This window comes from Oryx dammah, unplaced genomic scaffold (assembly GCF_014754425.2).
Source record: "Oryx dammah isolate SB20612 unplaced genomic scaffold, SCBI_Odam_1.1 HiC_scaffold_12, whole genome shotgun sequence".
Lineage (NCBI taxonomy): Eukaryota > Metazoa > Chordata > Mammalia > Artiodactyla > Bovidae > Oryx > Oryx dammah.
The window spans coordinates 43,008,567-43,029,694 of NW_024070196.1; the positions used below are offsets into that span (position 1 = coordinate 43,008,567).

The window sequence follows — 21,128 nt, forward strand, 5'->3', positions numbered from 1 at the left end:
TAATCAAGAAATAGCTTTTGATTAAGTAAACAGTCAGCAAATATATGTTGAGTCCCTATGTGTCCCAGGCACAGTTAGAGGCCCTAGAGATTCACCCTTTAGTGGGATAAAGTAGGAAGTTCTTGGGACAAATGTATTCTAGAACAGGGGACAGAAGAGGCATAAAGCTAAGATATATATTAGATAGATAGGTCCAGTTCAATTCAGTTGCTCAGCTGTGTCCAACTCTTTGAAACCCTGAACTGTAGATGGACAGATACACAGATGATAGATGGATAGATGACAGACAGACAGATAGATACATAGATGATAGATAATGGTAACTAGTTTGGAGAAAAGTAAAGCTGGTCAAGGTGGTGGGGGCGGGGGGCTCAAGTACAAAACCAGAAGCATCATGGAGAAACTGGCAGTGGAGTCAGCTGTGAAGCATCTCTGTAGGGAGCCCTGAGAGGCCTGGGAAGCTCGCAGGTGCAAAGCACTAGCAGGGTGTGGGAGGAACAACAGAGGCCTCAATGAGGGGATGGACCCTCCAGCTACAATGGGCATGGACTGAAGGCGTATAAAATGGAGCAAGGTCAGAACAAGGACAGAGCAAGGTCAGAGCAAGGTAGGACAGAGCAATGTCTTAACAAGGTCAGAGAAGGATGGGGCAAGATCATATCAGAGACAGAGCAAGGTCAGAGCAAGGTCAGTGCAAGACATAGTAAGGTCATAACAAGGTCATAGCAATGTAATAGCAAAGACAGAGCAAGGTCAGAGAAAGGACAGAGCAAGAACAGAACAGGGACAGAGGAGGAGATCAGCTAGGAGGCCACTGGGACATTCAGGTGAGAAAGGCTGATGACGGGACTCAGGGTGTAAGCAGCGGAGGGAACAAGTGGCCCCCACCCCAGCTAATCTGAAGACAGCTTCCACACGTTCCTGCTGAACTGGACACAGGATGAAACGGAAGGACACCAGAGGACAGAGGTTTTGGCTGGAGCAGCTGAAGGTAGCAGTCACCAGGAGCTGAAATAGGACAGACAGTGGGATGCAGACCAAGAGATAAGATCCAGAGCTTCGTATTAAACATGTGAGTCTGAGGTGCCCAGTGGAGAGATAATATCTTCCATCACATCCGTCACATAATAAATGCAGCAGCTCAAAATGCACATGGGGTTAGTGAAAGGAAATCAGAATTATCATTTGAAGTGTGGTCAAATGACTATATATTTTGATAGGATTGGGATTATTTTTCTCAAGTGAAGTGGAGTGTTAGTCACTCAGTCGTGTTTGACCCTTTTCAATCCCATAGACTGTAGCCCACCAGGCTCCTCTGTCCATTTGATTCTCCAGGCAAGGATAGTGGAGTGGGTTCCCATTTCCTACTCCATGGGATCTTCCCAACCCAGGGATCAAACCCAGGTCTTCTGCATTACAGAAGGATTCTTTACCATTTAAGTCACCACGGAAGCCCATTTTTCTCAAACCAGCATCTAAAGAGGAGGAAATATCCATCGTTCAAAACACTGCCTGAGGTGTCAGACACCTTGTCTGGGTGAGAAGCACAAACACAGGCAGAGCACGCATCTGCACCTCTGATGCCCAACCCAGCTGTCTCGGCCCCGAAGCTCCGGGAGAAGGAAACTGGGTGAACTGTCACCTCAGGAGCTGGGACGGCTCCTCCATGCCACCCCGCAGCCTCACTGCCTTCTCCTCCTCGAAGCAGGGCTGTCACAGCAGCCACCTGTGGCCATGACACAGTATGTGCTCCAAACAGCAGGACAGCTGATGTTCAGGTAGGATGGAGACGCCCCCAGACACAGTGTGTTCTGCAGAGTGGACCATGTATACACCTGCAGTTCCACAAAGCAGTACATGTAGGGCGAAAGGCATGATTTTGGTGGGCACGGAGATATGAATTTCAGAGCCCAGGACTTACCTGTCCAATGAACAAATCACAGAAAGCACGTGAGCATCTCTCTCCAGGGAGGGATGGAGTTTGCGATTAGCAGATGCAAACTATTTTATACAGAATGGGTAACCAACAAGGTCCTATTGTACAGCATAGGTAACTGTGCTAAATAGCTTGTGACAAACCAGAATGGAAATTATATATATATTATATATATATATATATATATATATATATATATATATAACTGCTGTATAGAAGAAATTAACACAACATTGTAACTCAACTATACTTCAATATAATAAATTTTTTAAAACCCCTCTCTTCTAAAATGAAACCAATAATATAATCCTCCTTCCACAGCTGTAGAGTATGAAAGTATGTTCTAAGCTCCTGAAGCATTATGTGTCTACATTGCCGATAATGAAGAAGGAAATGGCAACCTATTCCAGTGTTCTTGCCTGGGGAATCCCATGGACAGAGGAGCCTGGCAGGCTACAGTCTATGGCGTCACAGAGTTGCCACAACTGAGCAACTATCACTTACTCACTCACGGCTAATATTATATTCAAGTTGATTATGCTTGAAAATAATTGTATATAACACATACCAGATCACACAGTTTTTAAACCTCCTTTCTGACTTACTACTTGATGGACATTCTTTCATGTCAATCAATATATTTCTATACCTTGACTACATAAAATTGCTTTGGTTAGGCATGTTGAAGTTTTAGTCGACATTAAATACTTTTTTTCCACAAGTCCAAACAAAATCTTGCAATCAGTATCTTTGTAGCTAATACTTCTATTTATCTATGAAAATTCTAGGTTTAGAATTAAATTAAATTCTCATTTATTCTAGAATAAATTCCTAGAAATGGAATTGCTGATTTTCAGGATACACAGAGTCTAATTTTTCTCATTTACAACTAACATTTTATTATGAAACGGCATTGGTCAACACACTGGAATTCTGAAGACTCTGATTTAGGGTATTTAATAAAATATAAAAATTTTTAAATTAAATATATAATAAAGAACAAATTAACTCATGCTCTCACTATGCCCTACTTTTTTTCTTCCAACTGGAATAAATCAAACAACATAAATTTTTGTAATGCACTTAGATTTTCAGAAACAGTCATCAATTCATAACTGTTAAACAGAATACAAAATTCTGCATAAAGCAGAGAAATGGCCATTTCCCTAGAAATCCCCTAACCATGAGTCAATGCATCCCTCTTCTTTCTCTTGCTTTAATAAAATAAGTGCCCTTATCTTTTAAGCTTTACTTCCTGGAATAATCAGCCCAACCTGCTCCCTGGAGGAAGCCTAAAGTATAAAGAGTAGTACATGAAAGGAAATAATCGCCCTCTCAAAAATTTCACACTGAATTCTGATAAATTATTCAATAAGCTTAGTTAGTATTCCTTATTTGTTTTCGTCTCAGAAATCTTTGGGTCACCCTTTAATTATTCCTTTTTTCCCCTGGGGGAGAAGCCTTGCTACAAATAACTGAATATCTATTATGTTCCATGCACTTTTCCGAGCATGTTTAATGTGTCAATGAATGAAACATAAAGATCCCTGCCCTCCTAGAGTTTACACTTTAGCTGGTGGAAACAAACAATAAGCATATGTTATTAAGGTCATATATTATTACAATCTGTATAAATTATTATGTTTACATAATATATATGCAAATTTTATAATTTATTATGAGATCAGCATGAAGGGACAAGTGCGGATGTAGGAGGAGGGGCAGGATGCAAGGGTATGTAGTGACCATGTGAGGCATCCTGAAGTTATGTCCGAGCAGAGGCTCCAAGGGACCATATATGTCTAGGACCTAATCTCTCTGGACCCAACTCAATTCTTTCTGTAGCCCATTCTTCAAATTCTTCCCTTTTTGGAGTAAAAGCTAATTGAGGATATTAAAACATTTCATTGATAATTGGTTTCTTCCATTATACTAAGCAGGAGAATTTACAGTGCAAAAGAAGTAAATATCCAAAAAATTACTCTCCAGCAACTTGGCCACTGGAGCCAGTAGACATTTTGAGAGAATGTCTCAATTCTTAACACTGTTTTTCTTCCAACTTAAAGGTAAATTTAGGCTTGTTCAGACTCTATGCTGCCAAACATTTTGGCCTCCAGAGAGCACAGATGTGATAACAACAATCCCTCAGATGTACCTGATCTCTGAGGGAAGAAAATGTGTTTTCACCAGCTACCCAGAATCCCAGAGGGTGACCAACAAATGTAGGAAAAGTTGGGATGTGAGCTACTATTCAGATCACATGAACACCGTTCATAATATCACCAGGTAATATCACTTGATTTAATTCTCTGTCCTTCACTTTCTCATCCCACAACTTTCTAGTGTTTTTCTCATTAAAAGCAAAGGATCAATCAAATACACAGATACATCATTTCTAACAATATTTGATTTATTTTTTACACATAGAGTTCCTTTTGTGCTTAAATTACCCAAATTCAGCCATATACCTTGACCAAATTTTCTAGACTCATTCATTATTCAGAATAAATTTTTGAGCACCAATTTTGTTTTATATGTTGATACATTTTAAAGCATACTTTTTTACATGTGAGGAAAACACAGGCTTCTCTGAGAAATATGATAGAAAATTTTCCTGAAAATGAAAGACTTTTTTGCCTCCAATGATTTTTAGGTGACAAAAAAGTACCATATCAAGCCATAGGCAAATTGGATTAAAATGTGGTCAATACTGTTCATCTATCAAATGGCAACCAATGAAACTGCTATCATGAAACGATCTGGGTTTGTGTGATTACACTCTGTTGTTTCCCATTATAATTATAAAAATCCCTTGGATAAACCCAAACAAATATAGGTTTCCATAATTTCCAGTGTGACTAACAGCAGGATGTGTTATCTTTACCTGTAAACTTAACAATTGTTTGGGGGTTAGGCATTAGCTCTTTCTGGTTGGCGCATTATTCTATGAAAGGAATCTGCAGACAGTGATAAATATTTAGAGAGAGCTTTGTTTTAAGTTGGCCTAAGTGAGTCCAGATGAGGTAAAAGGGCATTTTCTTTAACCAAGTAAACCCAGATAGAAAGATGCTGACCTGGTTTCATTCACATCTCAGGTCACAGCCTTCCCTTGCACAGCAGAGGGAAGAAGGACCAGGCTCACCCCATGTCCCCATACGATGCGCAAGCTCACTCCTCATAGGCAGAACCAAGCAACAGCAGCACAATGGGAGAGGGCTCTTCACACACTCAATGCCCCAAACATCTAACTGGCAAGAGTCAGAAGGTGGGGAAGACGGAGCGGGGAGCAGGAGGAGGACAAGGAAACAGCTAGTGGAAGAAAGGGGGAGGGTTCACTCAGCATCCAAACCATTAAACCAAAGCTGTACGCAATCTGTCATTAGCTGACAGAATGCATGACTTCAGGCAGCCAAAACAAAGCAAGCTCCATCTCTCCAAAGAGCTTTAAAAATAAAGTCCTGAGTTTCACCTGGAGACAAAACAGGAAACAACTCTATTCATTTGTGGCCATAAAAAGTATTTGAAAACTGAGCCTGTACCCATGAAAAATTTTCCCAGTAGCAACTGATTTCCTACTTACTTTTAGAGATGGCTATTTGCTGGAATTTAATTGATCATTTACTTACACCAATTTCCTTTTCCCACAAGGGCATGTTTATTACGGTAGAATTTTTTTGGTTTTGTGGTTTTGGTTTTGTTTTTTAATTACTAATGTCTAAACACAGGTGCCTAGATTAGAGTATGCACTCAGTGAATGTGTGCATGTTTTAAAAGAAACAAATTAATTAAATATCCTCCACACGTTTCCAAACTTCCTACCAAAAATCAAACAATCAAACATTACTGGCAGAAGCCCAATTTATTCTCAAACTGAGGAATGCCTTTACTATTTATCTTTTTTAAGTAGGTACAAAAGCTGTGAGAAATATCCAGGTAGCATTTCTCAGAACTCATACCTAAGGGATTTTCCTTGCCTAAGGGATGTGAATGGACAGAAACTGAATTCATATTCTGACGCTGAGTTCCTGCTATTATAAACCTTTCAGGTAAGTTGAGTATACTACAGAAACTGCTGGCTAGTAGGCAAAGAAGCTTCCTAGGGAGGTGTGAGAACAGGAATTCTAATACCGGAGAGGCTAAACACAGGCGTCTTGAATACAGGAGTCTCAAAGTCTGGTGTCAGGCAGAAAAATCAACTCATATCAATCAACCCGACTCATGACAGCTCCCAGGGCTGCTAATCCTGTAAACACTGTTACCCCACCACAAGCTGTATTTAAAGACAGCATGCAGAGTCTTGACAATAAATCCCAGGATGGTCTGTCTAATTTACAGAGAGGTAAGGACATCCTCAAGGCTGGGTTGTGTCCAATCATTAACATTAAAACTGCCCACCATGAAGCACAGATAATAAATACTTATGTCATTTACAAATTAAAAATCTACATAGCTTTTTTGGGAGCGGCTATGAAAGCATTAACGGCCCCTCGATTTTCAACAGCATGATCTGAAGATTCCCAGAAAGTCTGAGTCCCTAAAGAAGACACTAATTTGGGGGGATTTGGAGGAGAGGCCTTATGCTCTGACCGCTCACCAGATGGTGAAGGTCAGTCCTCCAAGGCCAGTGTCTTCATTCATCCAAGTCCTGTAAGTAGTGACAGTCATCCTTTCACAGGTAACACGGGTTTAACCAAAGACCCACTCTGGATACATAACAGTATTTTTTCTGACTGTGTCCAGTGGTGGCACAAGACAATCTCATAAGTTAATTGTCCCAGTTCTGAAAACACAATCTCAAACATTTCAAAGGAGCCCTGTTCAGCAGCTTCATAAAACAAATGACTCCCTCAGCCCTGTGTGTCCTTCATCCTGAACTCTCCTCACAAGCACCACAGCTCAGAGTGTTTCCAAAACCGCACAAGCTGCTCAAAAGTCCTGAGTCTCTGATATTCTTTGTAGATGTAGACGTTCTATTTCTGAGTAAGTGCGAAGTCGCTTCAATCACGTCCGACTCTTTGTGACCCTATGCACTGTAGCCTGCCAGGCTCCTCTGTCCATGAGGATTCTCCAGGCAAGAACACTGCAATGGGTTGCCATGCCCTCCTCCAGAAGATCTTCCCAACCCAGGGATCAAACCCAAGTCTCTTATGTCTCCCGCATAGGTGGGTTCTTTACCACTAGTGCCACCTGGGAAGCCCTATTTCTGAGTAAAACCACCTTTAAAAATGTAACAGCCACAAGTACCTGGACAAGCGTGTGAAAAGTATAGGAAAACAAAAACAAAGACGGTAGCAGTAACACACACGTATGCTGCCCATCCTCATGCTAAATCGTCTTTGGAAAAGAAAAGTTTGTTGAGTCCTTTGTGTTTATGGGAAAGCACATAGTACTATCATTACAAGCCCACCTGTGCACCAATCTCTGCTCTGATGATGAAGACATGGGTGGCTTAAGGTAGGAGTTAGTCATGAAGCCTCAGTTCCCTCATTTCTAAAATAAGAATAAGGAACAAATCTGTCCTCTAGGGTGGGCGTGAGGATTATGTGAGTTAACAAGAACAAAGCCTAAAAAGGACCACGACTGCGAAACACATGGTGAGTGTCCTACGTACATGAGCTGTTACAGTCAACACTGCAGGTCCTAGGGAGCAGCCTCATCTGGTTTCAAAATTTACTTTCAGCATCATAAACATCTCCCTACAGTCTGAAAGTGAAAGTGAAAGTCGCTCAGTCGTGTCCGACTCTTTGGGACCCCATGGACTATATAGTCCTTGGAATTCTAGGCCAGAATACTGGAGTGGGTAACCTTTCCCTTCTCCAGGGGATCTTCCCAACCCAGGGATCGAACCCAGGTCTCCCGCATTGCAGGAGGATTCTTTACCAGCTGAGCCACAAGGGAAGCCCATCTACAGTCTAGACACGGCCTTTAAACAGCACCACACAGGCCTGCCTTTGAGACACTTGATAAAGGAGTCAGTCTTGTCCTGAATCCAACCCAGTGTCTTGAAGGTTTATGCAATTGGTAATCCAAAAGCAGTGTTCTTAATCCTTTTATTATATCCATGTGTGAACTCTGACCCTTCCAAACAGAGATGTTATAATTTACTGCTATATCTTCTGCTATTGCTTATATAAGAAATGCCCATTTCAACAGAGCTTATATTTTATTAAATAGAAGCTGAAGATGTCACCATTCTGACATAATAAATCCTTGTTACAGGAAAGAAATATGTGTGACACATACAGACGTGCTCTATTCTCTGAAAATCAGAAAGATAATTAATGCACATATATTATACACACACATACACATAGAGGCTTTCTGCTAGCTATAGATGCTACAGTTTAGTGAGATAAAACAGAGAGCAATCAAATAACAGTACAAATAAGTAATTATAAACTTGTGCATGTACTACGAAGGAAAAGTACAGTTCTGGAGGTGAAAGAAGCCATACCTTAAGTAAGATTTGTAGAGGTGGCGCTAGTGGTAAAAGATTTGTAGAGGTCTCCTGCAATGTGGGAGACCCAGGTTCAATCCCTGGGTCGGGAAGATCTCCTGAAGTAGAAAATGGCAACCGACTCCAGTATTCTTGCCTGGAAAATCCGATGGACAGAGAAGCCTGGCGGGCTACCGTCCATGGGGTTGCAAAAGAGTCGGACACGATTGAGCACACACACAGACATATAGAACAGACATGTGGACATGGGTTGGGGTGATGGGCGAATTGAAACAGTAGGATTGACATATCTCCACCAATATATGTAAACCACAGCCAGTGGGAAGCTGCTGTATAACACAGGGAGCCCAGCCTGGCACTCTGCAATGAGATGGCAGGGGTCAGGGGGCAAAGGAGGCTCAAGAGGGAGGGGATGTATGCATACATAAGGCTGATTCACCTCGTTGTACAGCAGGAACCAACACAACACTGTAAAGCAACTATACCTCAATTTTAAAAATAAAAATGCAAAAAAATTAAAAAGTATGATTTTTTTCGCACCTTCTTAAGGCTGGGAAATATTTTCATTTGGAGGCAGGAGTGGGGAGCATGGAGTGAGACCCTTCCGAGCACAGGTGTCGCCCTCCCTGGATGGGAAAGGTCAGCCTGGTTGAGGAACTTGAAAACTGGCTTGAAAACTTGCCCTCGAGGCTAGGGTGCTGAGAGCAAGCGCGGTTTGAGGGCTGAACGTTTCCATGTTTGGCTGATTTGAAGACTGACCACGAAGAATCTCAACAGAGGAACAAGGTAGTGTTTCAGGACTCAACATACGTGGCAACTGATCAGACTCTCCAGCACAACCAAATGCACAGTAACAAAAAGGAACAATAAACATGTCCGAATGTTTCCCTTTCCAGGTTATAAAGGACAACATGAGGTATCCTTGTGCTGATGGAAATGTTCTGTATCTTGACTGTGGTTGTGGATATGTGAACCTGTGCATGTGATAAAATCGAACAGATACACATAAAGCGTTTTAAGTAAAACTGAAAAACATGAATAAGATAGATGTATTAATGTCATTATACTACAGTTTGAAACATACTAGGGGAAAGAAGGTCAAGGTTCATGGCTTCTGTCCATCAATTCTTAGTACTGCATTTGAATCCATAATTATCTCAGTAATTTCAATGAAATTAACTTTGAATTAATTTCAACTTTGAATTAATTTCATTGATAAACTTTCAATGAAAAATCGGTCGGACCTCTGAAGAAATACTGATCCGTTTCCTTTTAAAATGCTTGTCAGATCACCTCTTCCTTGTTGTGTCTTATATTTCTCTGAAACACCTTTTAAAACCAGTCTACAAATAAACAGTTCTCTGTCTTTGATTAGTTTCACTGTTCCTACTGCTTTGCTATTATAAGGGGCTGTGTTCAATATCGTTATGGTTAAATCCTTCTATGTACCTTAAATTACTCTTCAAGCTACATTCCTATAAGAAAAGTTTCTGTATCACAATAAAATTTCTTACACATTAAAAAAATGTTCCCCTTTTTCATAGAGTAGACACCTCTAATCTCAGTATCAATATAGAAAAAGCCACTCCACTTGGCCAGACATAAACAGAGACACTGTTTCCCCTGTTTTCTGTTGAATGAACAAAGAAACAAAGCAACAGTGGAAAAGCCCCCTGGCCCTATGTCCTGGCAGTCATCAGCCTCTGAGTGGGGCCGGTTCTAGAGTTTTCCTTAAGTGTGTTTTCCTGGTGATGTCTGCACAGTATCACTATGACCATCACTTTCTGACATGCTGATGAGAAACATCTGCAAGACTTTCTCACTCTGGAAAGCAGCAAGGGCAGGAAGGACACTGTCTGTGGAGACCAGGTCTAGGGTCAGTCAGTGTTCATCCATGTAGGTCTGGGAATGCGAGGGGAATACAGATCCTCAGGCCACTCCTCAGCCGTGCATGTTATTGGACAAAGCTCCTCCTCCGACAGCTAATTAAGTAACATGCATCTATGATTTTTTTTCAATTTCGCAAAGATGACAGATGTAAGGAAAATAAAAACCCAGATTGTTTGGCTGGGAGATACTTCAGACCATCAAACAACCTGAGATAAGGACCTCGGGTTCCCTACGGGGTCATGAGAAGGGGTCTGCCCTAAGCACCCAGTTCAACAGGCATAGGTGGCTTCCAGTGGATGCACTGGGCCTCCCTCCAACTTCCAGGTTGACCAGCAGGTCTTTCTAAAAAAAAAGGTCCTGATTGTAACAATTACCTAGTTCACCTATTTTTTAAATCAATGTATTCATTTATTTGCACTGAGGAAGTTTCTGAGGATGAAATGAATATGGCTTCATGTTTGTATGTCACTTCATTAGCTCCTATTTTGGTATTGTGCCCGTGGATCAGACAGTAAAGAATCTGCCTTCAAAGCAGGACACCCAGGTTCGATCCCTCAGTTGAGAAGATCCCCTGGGGAAGGAAATGGCAACCCACTCCAGTATTCTTGTCTGGAGAATTCCATGGACAGAGGAGACTGGTAGGCTACAGTCCATGGGGTCACAAAGAGTCAGACATGACTGAGCAACTAACACTTCCACACTTTGTATCTTAAAAGGAGCAGCAAATCTGCCATCAGAAGAGCAGAGCCTGGTCTGAGTCTACAGCTTTCTGACGTCATTCCTTAGACAGTCATTCCACCTCCTGAGACTCAACTTTATCATTAAACAAAGAGCACTGAGCTCACTTACATATATAGAAAGTAAAACAGACAAACTGAGAGAAACAGTGTAGAGTGGTCAGTAGGGTTGGAAGTAGGAAAATAGGGAGGTGTTGCTCCAAGAGTACAGACAACCAGTTATAAGATGAACAGGTCTGGGGATGAGTGCACAGCTTGGTGATTACAGCTAACACTGTATTACAGACTTAAATGCTGCTAAGAGGGTAGGTTTTAAAACTTCTCACCACAAAAAATAGTCACTATGCCACAGGATGGAAGTTTTAGTGAATATTATGGTGGGAATTGTTCTGTAATTTACAAATGTGTCTAAACCATTCATAAAACACCTTAAACTTACACAATGTTATGTGCCAATTATATCTCAATAAAGTTGGGGAAAAAATGAGCTAGAAAGGCCTTTCTTACTTCAAATGGGTATTGTGGCACTCATGTAAGATTAATGAGGAAAGGACTTCGGAAATTTTAAACAGGTTTTATAATAAAAAGGACTTAATATTTTAAAACCCACTTGAGCAAGAATACAGGAAGGTATAAAAATTTAATTATATTGCTACGGGAATATGAAAATCTGATTAAAACAAGGCAAAATGTGGTACTCAATTTGGTTTTGTTTTGATAAAATGAATATTAAGAGCATATGAGGACTTCCTTGGCAGTTCAGTGTTTAAGAATCCACACCCCTAACGCAGAGGGCACAGGTTCAATTCCTGGTAGGGAAACTAAGATCCTGCATGCTCCATGGTACAGCCTAAAATACAAAACAAAATAAAAAAAAGAGCAAATAGAAACAACTTAAGTGTCCATCAACAGATGAATAGATAAAGAAGATGCAATATATATACAACGGGATATTACTAGCCATAAAAATGAATAAAATTCTGCCATTTGCAATAACATGGATGAACTGGAAAGTATGATGCTCAGTGAAATGTCAGACAAAGAAAGTCAAATACTGTGTGTTATGACTTACACATGGGATCCAAAATATTAAAAACTAATGAATTAAAAAAAAAGAAAAAGAACATCAATGTGGGATTGATTCCAAAGTAAAGCTTCGGCAGAAAAACAACATCATGAGATTAAGTCTTTCCATACTGCGCAGAAGGGGTAGAAGTGGGACCAGTCAGACGCAGAAAACTCAATGGGGGCCATCAGAGTAAGAAGGGAAAGTGCTCAGAGCTGGGAAGGAGAAGATGAGCATTTCAGAGCACCTCAGATCCAAAGGGCAGGTACCAGCTGCATGAGATGGAGAAAGGGAAACAGAAGTGAAATGGCAAGAAGTCACTACCTGTCCTAGAACAATGAGTGCCCACTTAAACAGGTATAGTATTCGGAATCAGTCAATTATCGCCATGTAAGGGTGCTTCTTATCTTTCAGGGGAGCTGGAAAGGGAAAACCTGAAAACTCTGGTTCTAGAGTAACACAAGTAACAGCTACCATTTACTAAGCACTTATTCATCAAGAACTGTGTTAAGCACTTTGCAGACATCATTCAATATAAAACCCCATGAAGTAGTTATTATCCGTTTCCTTATAGAGCTTAGTCTTGGGAAGTTTATGCAACTGGGAAAGTCACATATAACTAGCCTACAGCCAAGCATCTGCTTACATGAACCATAATGATTAATTCGTAATTAGCAAATTCACCAAGGAGCTTTATTTTCAAAACTGGAAGATCAGAATATACTATCCAACAGCCAAATGTTTCCACATTTGAGTTACAGGCAAAAAAAATCAAGATATAATAAGATTAGAAACAGTCTGATATCTCTAGAATGTATTTGAAAGCAAGGATTATATCATACACATTTTGGGGAAAGCTTTCCAAATCAACATGGGTTTCCTTTGTGAAAAAAAGAAGATGAAAAAGAAAGATAGAGCACAGGAAACTATACCCAGTATTTTATAATAACTTGTAAGAAAAAAACAGTATCTGAAAATGAATATATACATACACACATATATACATGTATAAATGAATTACTGTGCTATACACCTGAAATCAACATGAGACTGTAAATCAACTATACTTCAATTTAAAAATACTAAAAAAGAAAAAAATAAAAATAAAAATGCTAAAAAAGAAAAGAAAAACCAAAATAAACAAAAACTAATACATAAAACATGGAAGTCCTGCCACTCTTTGTTCTCAATTGTTATTTGGAGGTGATTCTATGCCGTCTTTTTTTTAAATTATTTTTTATTGGAATATAAATGATCTTGTTTGCAAAGCAGAAACAGACAGATGTAGAAAACAAATGCATGAATACCAAGGGGGAAAAGGAGGGTGGAAATAATTGGGAAATTGGGATTGACCTATATACACTATTGACAGTATGCATAAAATAGATAACTAATGAAAACCTACTGTACAGCACAGGGAACTCTACTCAGTGCTCTGTGGTGACCTAAATGGAAAGGAAATCCAAAAAAGAGGGGATAGATGTATATGTATAGTTAATTCACTTTGCTGTACAGTAGAAACTAACATATCATAAACTTCCTATCCTCATTACTCAAACACTTGACTATGCTCCTTAAAAATAAGCTTAACTAGAGAATGGAAGAAGACTTGAGTCAATGAATGAAAAAAGTATGCTGCTCTGTATAGGTAAATCACATAAAAACATACCAAATACATATGCATTCTTTACACAGGGGAGTCATCTTCCTGACAGCCTTCTAGGGGAACTCACTCCAATACTCATCAACTAACAGAGCCATTAGTTCATTTCCAAATCTCATACCAAGATTCTGAACCCAGTAGTTTGAATCAATGTTAGTCTAGCCAGGGCCAATGGCAGGGTGACAGAAATGGTTATTAAATTACATATTTAGGGGCTTTGCTAATATATATATATATATATATATTAGATAAATACACACATATATCCTGGCTTTATGTTTTCCTGAAACAATGATTGATATTTCTCATCACTTAGAAAGCATGGCTTCCAGAAAAAGCCATCTCAAAACTGAAAGGAAGCCAACAAAACAGGATCTGAGGTAGATTCAGAAGTCTCTCTGGCTTTTTTAAATGCAGTTATGATCTAGATCAGAGGGGCAAAGGACAATCCTTGAGTCAAGTCCCACCCACTGCTGGTTTTTGCCACTTTGGGATCTAAGAATGGCTTTTACATTTTTTAATGGTTACATTTTAAAGATGATACACATAATATCTTCAAAATTTACTCTTAGCCTGCAACACTTACAATATTCACTATCTAGCCCTTTAAGACTGGAGAAGGAAATGGCAACCCACTCCAGCATTCTTGCCTGGAGAATCCCAGGGACAGCAGAGCCTGGTGGGCTGCCCTCTATGGGGTCGCACAGTCAGACACGACTGAAGCAACTTAGCAGCAGCAGCAGCAGCCCTTTAAGAGAAAGTTTGCTGACCCTCAGTCTTGACAATCTTTCTTTTTCTTTAACAGGATTGGGTGGTGGATTCATGTTGATGTATGGCAAAACCAATACAGTATTGTAAAGTAAAATAGAGTAAAATAAAAAAATAAAAAATAAACAGTGGAATTTAAAACTCTTGTGAAATGGTTATATTGTTGGTAAGAGTGTAAGTGGATAGGGAGTTTACAATGAAGCATTTCTGGCCCTTACCATTTAGGATTTTCTGTCTGGAATCTATTACTTTGGATTTTACTTGTCATTAAATGTTTGGCATCCTTTCTGAAGAAGGATGGATGGCCATTTCCTCCTAAACCAAAAGAGTATGATATGAAATTTTATAAATATCAATTTAGATAGCTTTTTACAGTGCTAAAAGGAAGCTAGAGGAGTTTGGTATTTACTGAGATGAAAAAAATATATTTTTTTCATATATTCTGTTTTCATTAAAAGGTACAACTGAAAGTATCTTGGACCCATGACTACAGAGATCCTCCCTGGAGTAGGTGGTGAGGTCAGAGAACTCAGAATCTCCCAGGGAGCATTTCAAAGTTAAACCATGCCAAAGTCCTCCATCCTGGCCCAGGCAGTGAGGATCTCTGAGGCTCTAAGCAAATACTCTTCCAGGGATCCCTCAGGGGTCCCAACAGTGAACTGTTCTAAGGCCCTCCATGCAGAAAACTCAGCAAGGTTCTCTCATCCAAATACTAAATTGTATCCAAGACAAAATGGGCTCAACCAGGAGGGATGCTGAAACCAAAAAAAAAAAAAAGTCAAACTTAATACCTGAATTGCAAACACTAGTAAAACTAATAGCATTTCTCTTGCACAGGCACATAATCCTTGAAAAAGATTCATATGATTTGCTCCATTTTACCAGGAAAAAAAAATATTTCATCTGATTTAAATTATTAGCACTTAAACAGATAAAGAATACTGTTTGATGCAACTTAAAAATAAATTCATGAGTTAGAAGGTATTTATGTTTAACTAAAATTAATACATTTGTAAGAAGAATGCAACAACATTCTTAGTGTGATTTGGCAGAGTTAAGGTTTCACATCAAGGGAATTTGTAAATCATTAGATATTTCTGACCACCTCTGTGGAAAATATGCCCAGTATAAATGAAGCACTTGATAATTTCATTTCTAAATTTCCTACACTTTTCTCTATGAGGTACAAATTTTCATTTCTGTATTTGACATCATCGAAATCTATAATGGGGAAGATACATGTTCTAAATCCAATTATGCATGACCGTTTAACCACAAGAGCCATCCTGTGCTCTGAAAATTCTGAATATGTTCATTGTCATCACACATCCACTAGGAAATTTGGGAATTTCTATCTTATGGATAAGAAATTACCACATGGTTGGTATACATGATGCCTTCATAAATTCACAAAGAAAATGATTTTAAAATAGTCTTATACATAGGTTACATTGTGAAAAATCTTTCTCTTGATCCCTGCCTCTCTGTAACTATCTGCCAAGCAAAATAAAAATTATGAAGGTATTAATAAGGGAGATAGAGAGTTCAAGTCCCAAAGTAAGCTTTAGTGCCTAGATTCTTATTTGATTGACCCCCATAATCACAAGACCCCTACTTCTCTTTATAGCATGCGGATGTACTCCGTGGTAACATAAACGGCTCAGGGAACATGAAATAATGCTCAAGGATACTGACTCAAGGGAAGGAAAAGTTGCAGTCTACTGCTCTATATTTAATTCTGGTAATTTCCATGGAAACAGATCTGTGTAAGAAATCACTGTGGTGGAACTTCATAATAGAGCCTGTTAGAATTCACCGCCACTAACTGTAATATATTTAGGAAAAAAAACATCATGAAAGTTATCACCTACTTGATACAACAAAATGAAATCAGTGAGCACAGGGAAAGACAGTAAATAATAACAGTGTGTTCTCTGTCCACCCGGGTACCACTCTCTGTCCCTCTAATTGAATATGACAGTTACAGTGTTGTCCCAAAATGCAAGTCCACATAATGGTGGCTTTTGATGTGGCTGCTCAGTTGTGATCAATCATACAAGTGAAAGGCAAATTCTACCAGAGTGAGACAGAGAAAAAGATCTCTGTTGGACTGAAATGCTCACGGTGTTCAGAGAGCTGGTGACCGTCACTGCAGCAGGTTGAAACCTCCAGTGGCTGCGGTATTTCCGTTCACATCCCAAGCACTGGGCTCACAGCTCCAGACGAAAACTAGGATACCCTCCTGCCTCACCACAGTAATAGAAACCAAAAATAAACGGGGCGGGGGATTCACTTTATTTCAGAAGAATAAACGAGGTCGATTCACAGTTGCTCGATAGGAAGTCTCAAAAGTGAGTTTCAGCAGACCGAAAAGGCTTCCCTATTTATCTATCGTACAAGTCTGCAAAGTGTGTGAACGACCAGCGAGCCGTCTTCATTCGTTCCTGCGGAGGCCTCTGCGGCCCCCGGGACCCCTGCGCGTGGGAGCCTCCCGGGCTCGGAGCCTGGGAGCCGCCAGGGCGCGGGCAGCGCGTTCCCACGCTCGGCCGGGTTGAGAGGCCGCGGTGACCCTGGGGATCCTTCCCCCAGGGCCGCCCCGCCCCACCCCGCCACCCCGGGCCGGGCTCGGGAGCGTGGGAGCGCGGCTGCGCCGAGGATGCGCGCCTCGGGCAGGAAGTGGGGGCGCGGCGGGGCGCGGGGACCCTATACTTACTTGATGTCTTCCCACACCTCAGGGCCGTAGTTGCGGATCACCAGCAGCTCCAGCGCGTGATTCACGAATCCATACTGCAGGACAGGAAGACCCGAGCGTCAGGGACCGGCTGCGGTGGGAAGGGGATTGGGGGCCAGGCCGCCGCAGCTGCCGCCACGGCGCCAGGGAACCTAGTACCCTGCCCCCTGCTTCCGCTCTATTTGGGGTCCAGGTGCTAAGGAGAGGTAGTACAGGGGCGCAACCTCCGCCCCCTTCAGGGGCAGCTCGTCTCCGTCACTGTCCGCCCCATCCCCAGGCCACCCCCTCCCACGCTCACCTGTCCCCGCGCCAAGACAGGTTGCGCCCCAGGAGAGCCCGACGCCTCTCCGGCCGCAGCGCCCAGACGCACACACGAGGGGCGGCCCTGGCCGGGCGCCCCTGCGCCTCGGCCGCTCGTCCCCTTCCCGAGCTCGGGAAGGCGCGCGCCATGCGGACACCCGGGAAGCCAGGCACCAACCGCCCCCGCAGCTAACCCCCGACGTTCCCGTCTCCCCACTCTGGATGCAGGCGAAACGCAGGGCCGCCCCGCGGCCAGCGCTGCGCTCCCGGGGGCCCCGGCGAGCTTCCTCGGCGCTCGGCCGGTTCCCTCGGGCAGCCAGGCCCCGCTGGCGGGAGGCGCGGTCCGAGCGGCCGAGACCACTCACCATGGTGTCAGCGCCGGCTCGGCCGAGGGACCCAGGCGGCGGCGGCGACCCCGCACCCAGCCCGCGCCCCCGGCCCGGCGCGCCGTGATGGCCACCTCCCTGCAGCTACCGCGAACCGAGCCGAAGGGCTGCCACCGCCTCCCGGCTCCTGACCAATCGGCGGCCGCGGAGGGAATTCGGATGCTCCGGTGCCGCCGCGCTCCCGCGCCTGCCCGCCCCCGCCCCCGCCTCCGTGACGAGGATTGAGGCCGCAGCAGTGACGGTGGAGAGGCCGCAGCCGGGCTCCGACACCGATTCTGGGGCGGGGAGAACGCAGATGCTGTGGTCTCACCAAATGTATTGTTACGCAAAGATATGCCCTCGGGGAAGCACATACTAAGGAGGGGTGTGTGCGTGTGTGTGTCGTTTGCAACGTGTGTGTGTGTGCGTGTGTCGTTTGCAACGCACAAGCCTTAAAAGGAATACGCCCTCGTGGTCGGCATCCTCCTCCTCCTTTTTATCATCTTGCTGCAGATGAACATTTCCTTTGTGGCTTGTTCCCTCAACAGTTTATGGCAAGCTGAAAGCTAATAATACTCCCCTTAGCACATTTCACTTTTCGTCAATGAGACGAGCTGAGTGAGCCAACTAAAAATTTCAGTACTATTGTTTGGGTGAGCGCCTGTCTAAATCAGCTCTGCCGCTTACTCAACTGCCTGCCAGGTCCAGGGGCTCCATCCTGATGGAACTCCTGACCCCACTGCACAGCAGGGAGCCGCGACTCAGAGAGTCCGAAGTTGGCCAGTCATAATTTGGCCTCTGTTGCTGTTTCTCAGAGGGAACTGCTGAACTGGAAAAGGCCCAGTACCGAAGGAACAGACTTTTAATTACATAGCTCGTCATCTCCTTTCTTCCAGGTGCTTGGGTTGGTTAATGCCCTGAGCCCCACTGCAGGGAAAAGATGAGCCAGCAGGAACGGTCTGCTGATGAGAACTCTGTGCCGGAAGTGCATGGACACGGTCGACTGGGGTTAGGTCAAGAGTGGGGAAGGAAAGGCAAGCCTTGCTTCCAGTCACCAGTGTCAGTGGAGTCAAGAAGCCAGGATGAAATTCTATGATGAGAAAAGAGAAAAATGTCACAGCAATAAACGTTGTACTGGTTTCTGTTACCAGAGGCCTACGTTGAAACATAATTGATACGGAAATACTAAACAGCAAACAAGACAAAGAATAACCTGTAAAATACTTCTATTACTAATGGCGGAATTTTTATAAATCAGAGGCTTTCATACATATAAGCTTTCATACTTATATAATTATTAAAATGTTGAACCGTTTTTTAATATTAACTTAATTTTTAACCATTAAAATAGACCATTACTCCATACAGTCATGAAAAAGTTAGATACATAATGACACAAAAAGATACACTGCTGAATAAACAAGCAACACATGCATGTGATCACCTTCAATTTTTGTATGTAAAATCTTTGTATAGAGTAAGGTGCAATTTGTATATAAGAGCACACATATTGATATAAAGGTAACTTCCTGGGAAAATGCATAGAAAAGCTTTGCAATGTCTATCATCTGTTATTAGAACCAGTGGTTGAAGGAAAAAAGATTTTAACTTTTTGTATCATGACCTTCTGTACCTTTTTATTTTTTCTATGCAGATATAATACTTTTTTAAAATTTTTATTGGAGTATAGTTGATTTACAGTATTGTGTTAGTTTCAGGTGTACAGCAAAGTGAATCTGTTATACATATATCCACTCTTTTTTAAGATTCTTTTCCTAAACAGGCCATTGCAGAATATGGCAGAGTAGACTTCCCTGTGCCATGGGATTTTCCAGGCAAGAGTACTGGAGTGGGGTGCCGTTGCCTTCTCCTCCTGTGCTATACAGTAGGTCCTTAACAATTGTCTATTTTATATGTTGTAGTGTGTATATGGAGAAGGAAATGGCACCCCACTCCAGTACTCTTGCCTGGAAAATCCCATGGACGGAGGAGCCTGGTGGGCTGCGGTTCATGGGGTCACTAAGAGTCAGACATGACTGAGAGACTTCACTTTCACTTTCCACTTTCATGCATTGGAGAAGGAAATGGCAACCCACTCCAGTATTCTTGCCGGGAGAATCCCTTGGACAGAGGAGCCTGGTAGGCTATGGTACATAGGGTCACAAACAGACATGACTGAAGCAACTCAACACACATACATGCACACAGTACTCCATTATATATATATATATATATCTGTCATCTTCTTTATCCATTCCTTTGTTGATGGACATTTAGGTTGTTTCCATGTTCTGACTATTATAAACAGTGCTGCAGTGAATATTGGAGTGCATTTGTCTTTTCGAATTATGGAGGAAAAAAGTCTCTTCAATAAGTGATGCTGCGAAAACTGGATAGCCACATGTAAAAAAGTGAAATTAGGACACTCCCTAACACCATACACACACAAAAAAACTCTAAATGGATTAAAAACCTACGTGTAAGGTTCTTAGAGAAAAATATAGGCAGAACAATCTTTGACATAAATTGCAGCAAGATCCTCTTTGACTCACCTCCTAGTGTAATGAAAATAAAAAGAAAATAACCAAATGAGACCTAATTAAGCTTAAAAGCTTTTGTACAGCAAAGGAAATCATAAGCAAAATGAAGACAACCCTCAGAATGGGAGAAAATATTTGCAAACAAAGCAAACTGACAAGGAATTAGTCTCCAAATATACAAAGAGCTCATTCAGCTCAATATCCAAAAAACAAACAGCCCCACCAAAAAATGGGCAGAATATCTAAATACGCATAAGAAGATATATAGATGGCCAAAAAGCACATGAAAATTGCTCAACATCACTAATTACTAGAGAAATACAAATCAAAACTACAATGAGGTACCACTTCACACGGTCAGAATGGCCACTCTCAAAGTATGCAGATGTAATATTTTTGTAACTTGTTAAAAAGACTTTTTGTTATCTCTCAACCTGTCTTCTTCTGAACAAAAGTCGTGTCTCAGTCCAGAGCGTGCTGCAGTGCAGTGGGCTATACCTTAGACTTTGCAAGTAAAAGGGAGAGAACATAGCACTGTTGTGATGGAAAATGAGGGAAGTCCACTTAGACAAAGATATGAGGAGAAGTGAGGGATGAGCACCCTTGCCAACTATTTCTTCTCTCTGAATTCACCTTGTAGCCTTCATGGCCCCGCTTGTCAGTAAATTACAATGC

At 41.9% G+C, this 21,128-nt stretch overlaps 1 protein-coding gene and 1 long non-coding RNA gene across 3 annotated transcripts in view; one reads left to right on the forward strand and one right to left on the reverse strand.

Annotated features, from left to right (window-relative positions):
- The window catches only part of GUCY1B1 (guanylate cyclase 1 soluble subunit beta 1), a 52,868-nt gene extending 34,860 nt beyond the window's left edge, over positions 1–18,008 (reverse strand). Inside the window, exons 1-3 of one of the 2 annotated variants that reach the window (XM_040251507.1) lie at positions 17,914–17,996; positions 17,231–17,304; positions 14,736–14,832 (exon numbers count right to left, since the gene is read on the reverse strand). Coding sequence is in view for 1 of the 2 variants with exons in the window: in XM_040251506.1 (XP_040107440.1) it covers positions 17,231–17,304; positions 17,914–17,916 (77 nt within the window). In the remaining variant the exon portion in view is untranslated. Of the gene's footprint in view, positions 1–14,735; positions 14,833–17,230; positions 17,305–17,913 lie in introns of both variants that reach the window. The other variant, XM_040251506.1, reaches the window with a different exon arrangement.
- A 139-nt stretch (positions 18,009–18,147) lies between these two features.
- On the forward strand, positions 18,148–19,060 carry LOC120871529. The gene is made up of 2 exons (XR_005723044.1): positions 18,148–18,249; positions 18,810–19,060. It is a non-coding gene; the product is annotated as an uncharacterized LOC120871529 (long non-coding RNA).
- Positions 19,061–21,128: the final 2,068 nt, after the last annotated feature.